At 40.2% G+C, this 4,199-nt stretch overlaps 1 protein-coding gene across 1 annotated transcript; it reads right to left on the bottom strand.

Annotated features, from left to right (window-relative positions):
- Positions 1-253: 253 nt before the first annotated feature.
- Positions 254-3,937, bottom strand: LOC116676521 (acetylcholinesterase-like). The gene is given in 9 exon segments (XM_032507566.1): positions 254-515; positions 987-1,144; positions 1,244-1,453; positions 1,978-2,245; positions 2,248-2,287; positions 2,609-2,795; positions 2,939-3,090; positions 3,179-3,311; positions 3,671-3,937. Coding segments are annotated over 9 exon segments (1,461 nt in total). The 5' UTR covers positions 3,889-3,937; the 3' UTR covers positions 254-420.
- Positions 3,938-4,199: the final 262 nt, after the last annotated feature.

The raw sequence follows: 4,199 nt of genomic DNA on the forward strand, positions 1-4,199 counted from the left end.
TGACTGTTTTGAGTCCCCCGTGTAATATTCAGAAACTGATCTCAGATTTGTCCAATACGAGTACACTCCAACATTTCAGTCAGTCTGCATTTTAATGTAAGCACCATTTATATGCACACTTTTGAAAGAAAAACATAAACAAATGGAAGAAAATTGCAGCTGTACTTTTATCAGAACAGACCAGGACAGTTATCATCAATAAATTCACATCATAACATAAGCCACTATTTGGTTTACGTGCATGGTACAATACCAGTAACTGCAAAGAAAAGGTACTGCTTCCCTCATTAGGACCATTCCCATTTTATACAATTCAGTAGGCCAATCTCAACATGTTTTAAATAACAGTAAAGACCAAACCACTATATGTTATGTAAACTGTTGTATATGGCTGTATTGAACATAGGTCTCATCACTCTATCAATATATTAAAGTCATAACTAATAGAATGATCAGGAAGGTGTAATTACATTGGAGTATGAGCCCATTTGCTTTAACACAAGACAGAAGATCTTCTGTGGAGAAAGAGGCAGACAGAAAGACTTTTATGTTGTGATATTTCACAATAGGATTGTTGAATTTAGTTACTATTATTTTCATGTTAAATTCCTGTCACTTTTAATAAAATTGATCTAAAATACGGTATGGTATTGTGTGCGTGCGTGCGTGCGTGCGTGCGTATGTACGTGTGTGAGAATAATGACCTCAGTGGAGAGGTGTATGAGTATTATTCACCCTGTGTGTGATCAGTGTTCAGTGAAGTGATGACTGACCCTCCTCTACTCCCACTCAGACCTTCAGAACTGTGCTGAATTGGAAGGGTGCAAGTCAGGATACAAATCTCCTCCACATGCTAAACCAGGCAAAACGCCTCCCTGGCAGAGACTGACTCAACACCTCCTACTCTAATAACTATATAGAGTTCTTTGTGGATGTGTGCTATAGATGGATAGAAGCATGGATAGATGGATTGATGGACGTCTTACCTGATACTTTTTGTACTTTTGGCATTAATTTGTTCCAGAGGTGACACTTGTTAGCTTTCATCATCTTTTTTTGTTCTGGGTGGTTATAGTTCAGAGTGACATACGCTTGTTGCTCAGGGGTGAACGCTGGCCAGTTAGCTCCATCAATGCCTGGATTACTGACAAAAACAAAAGCCAATTTAAGACAATTCCACACTGCCATGAGGGTCCCTAAAAGATTTGAGTGACTGATTGGCTAATAATCTGATAATGCATACCCTGTACGGGCAAAGTTGGCCCAGTGTTTCATAAACTTCTTGGTCATGTTCACCTCATTCTTCGTGTATCCCAGGGATACATTCAGAGGCATTCCAAAGACAAATTCTATCTCATAGCCGTGCATAACGCCCATCCATTCTGGCCAAGGATTGACGGAAGAGCGGTGGTCAAATAAATAAAGGAAAGCCTTACCACCACGTTGTGAGTACCTGGAGAGTAATGACAATATTAAACTATGTTTGCACTGCTAAGTCAGGTTAAGTAAAGAAAATAAACACAAACCTATAAAACAACCACAAGAAATTAGAATTTACATGTGGTCCTATTGATTGGGGCCCAACCATCCACTTGGATAAGGCACTGTTCAGCAGTACATGAAAACAGCCCCTTTTTTATTTGGATTATAGTTGTGCATTGATGAAGCGAGGGTGCCAATGAAAAGAGCCCTGGGAAAAAACAAATAATTGTACGATTGTTCTGTAACCAAGACAAGGCTCAACTTGTCAATAACATACATATACAAATGCACATTTCCGGTAAATTACTTTTGTGAAGTCAACAATGATTGCCAGGGAGATGACTTTCCAGAGTTGTAACATTATGTCTCGTAATACTATAAACCACTGTGCAGCATTTTGGCAAGTTTAAATATGCAATATGTAGGGTGGTGCATGAAGACAATGGGCCAGACAAGGCTGAGAATCTACCATTGCAACTCAGAATTGCTCTTTACCTCTTAGCAAACTCTAGCACAGGACAAACAAACTGTTGGTCTCCAACCAGACTTCCCAGCGAGTCACGATTTTTCATCCTGTTATTCTCATCTGTCCAGTCAGTGTACTCGAAAATGGCTGCATCTCTTGTGACATCACTTGCACGTGCCATTGAAATCGCCACTCCTTTCAGGAACTCATTCCTGGTGATAAGGCTCTGACCAGTGATGTTGAATCCAGGCATTCCATAAACTAAGAAGTAGGTCCCTTCATCCTTGTTTAGGCCAATAGGACCTCTGTCTTTGGGAGGATACCGGTGCTAAGCAACACCTGCAGGGAAAAATAACAGGTAGCTGGTTTTGTGATGCAACAGGTTTTTCATTTTTTGTCAAATAATACTGTGATAATTGCCCAATGAGCTTAGTTTTGAAATCAGCTGAAATCAGGATACAGCTAGTCAATGTTTCTCCTAACCTTGCTACTTGTAGCCAGGTTACATAAGAGAAAGATTATCACTAAATATAAGTATGCATTTTCATGTGCAGCAACCTGGAAAAATAGTAATTCAATTGAATATAGTATTTCAAATGCACAAGGCACATTCATACATTGGTGTATACACACATACCCAACACACATGCTTACACCTACTTCGACTTTATCTGGTATGAAGTCCCCATCAACATGAGGGACAAAGGGTGTCGCTAAGATTGTAGGATGTATTAAAACGTCGAATTGCTTCATTGAGATTTTCAGAGGATCAGCCAGCTGCAGACAAGCTTCCATATCAGCTGGAGGAGACGCTGGACACCCCAGTAACGTCACCAGCTTCATGGACCTGGATGTTAGCATAGAAAGGTACCAAGTCAATTGGTGAAAGGACAAATGATGACAAATATGAGGGAGAATGAGACACATTTTAAACACATATTTGTGAAAACTGAAACGATTTAAGCAGTTGACTGAATTGATACACCCTACCTGCGCCAGGTTTCAGTCTGGCTGATAATGGCCCAGGGTGCATTAGGAGAGCCACTCTGCATCACAGCCCTTTGAAAAAGACCGTGGCTGCCTGGGGAGAGCAGGTGGAAGCCTACAGATGCTGAACCAGCGCTCTCCCCAAACAGAGTCACCTGGAAACAAAATCCAACAGGTTGTTTTTATTGTTAACACTACAATTTAAACTAATGTTGTTATCTGATTTTAGATGAAAACATTTACCTTTGCAGAATCACCTCCAAATGCAGCTATATTGTTGACTACCCATTGGAGGGCCAAGCGCTGGTCCAGCAGGCCTACATTGTTCTGGATGTTCTTGCTGTCAGGAATAGATAGGAAACCAAAAGCTCCAAGTCTGTAACAGATGAGCACAAGAATGATAAAAGACGTTACAGCATTTAACAGAAGATAATTCCACCTACTCTTGAAAATTTCACATTCCTTCTAAATGAGTAAGAGAAGAGTATCACACATAGGGGTAAGGACTTTGCTGTTTCCAAACACCTTTGCTCGCTTTTTGCACCTAAACCACCTGCCATTTTTTTTAATGACCTTCTACAACTTCCAATGTGGGAAGGAATCCACTGTCACACCAAGTACGTAAAGAACAGAACCTAATCCAAGATGTTCCTCTTATTGCTAATTTCCAATTAGTTACAGTTACATACAGTAAATATGTCCACTATTTTTTGTTGAATTTACTTCAGTTCTTACCTGTAATTCATTGATACTACAACAACACTTTCAGATTTACTCAAGAAGTGACCATCATAAATGTCTAGAGAGGACGTTCCTTGAGTGAACCCGCCTCCGTAGATCCAGACAAGGACAGGAGCAAGAGGTGGGGGCATAGGCTGGGTTTTGTTAAAACGTGGGGACCAGACGTTTAGGTACAGACAGTCCTCACTCACAGGAGTGTTTGGGTTCCACATTTCTGCACCTTTGAACCCTGGAAAAGAAATTACAATATTGCATCGATGTCAGGAAGGACTGATTGGGACTGTAGTCTAGCAATTGCTACATGCTCTTATCTTTGCTCCCTCATAAAGTAAACATGCTTAAGTTAATGTTCAACTTCATTATGACACTTGCAAGCAGTATTTTAAGTTAGAAATGAACTTATATAGCTCTCAAAACGGTTACAAAAGCAGTACACAAATAAATGAATCCCATTGGTCCAAAGCAGAAAAAGAAGTCAAACATCAATGCCTCCTGTCCATGTCTATCTGTGTTGTCATATCTA

Source organism: Etheostoma spectabile, unplaced genomic scaffold (assembly GCF_008692095.1).
Source record: "Etheostoma spectabile isolate EspeVRDwgs_2016 unplaced genomic scaffold, UIUC_Espe_1.0 scaffold00003285, whole genome shotgun sequence".
NCBI lineage: Eukaryota > Metazoa > Chordata > Actinopteri > Perciformes > Percidae > Etheostoma > Etheostoma spectabile.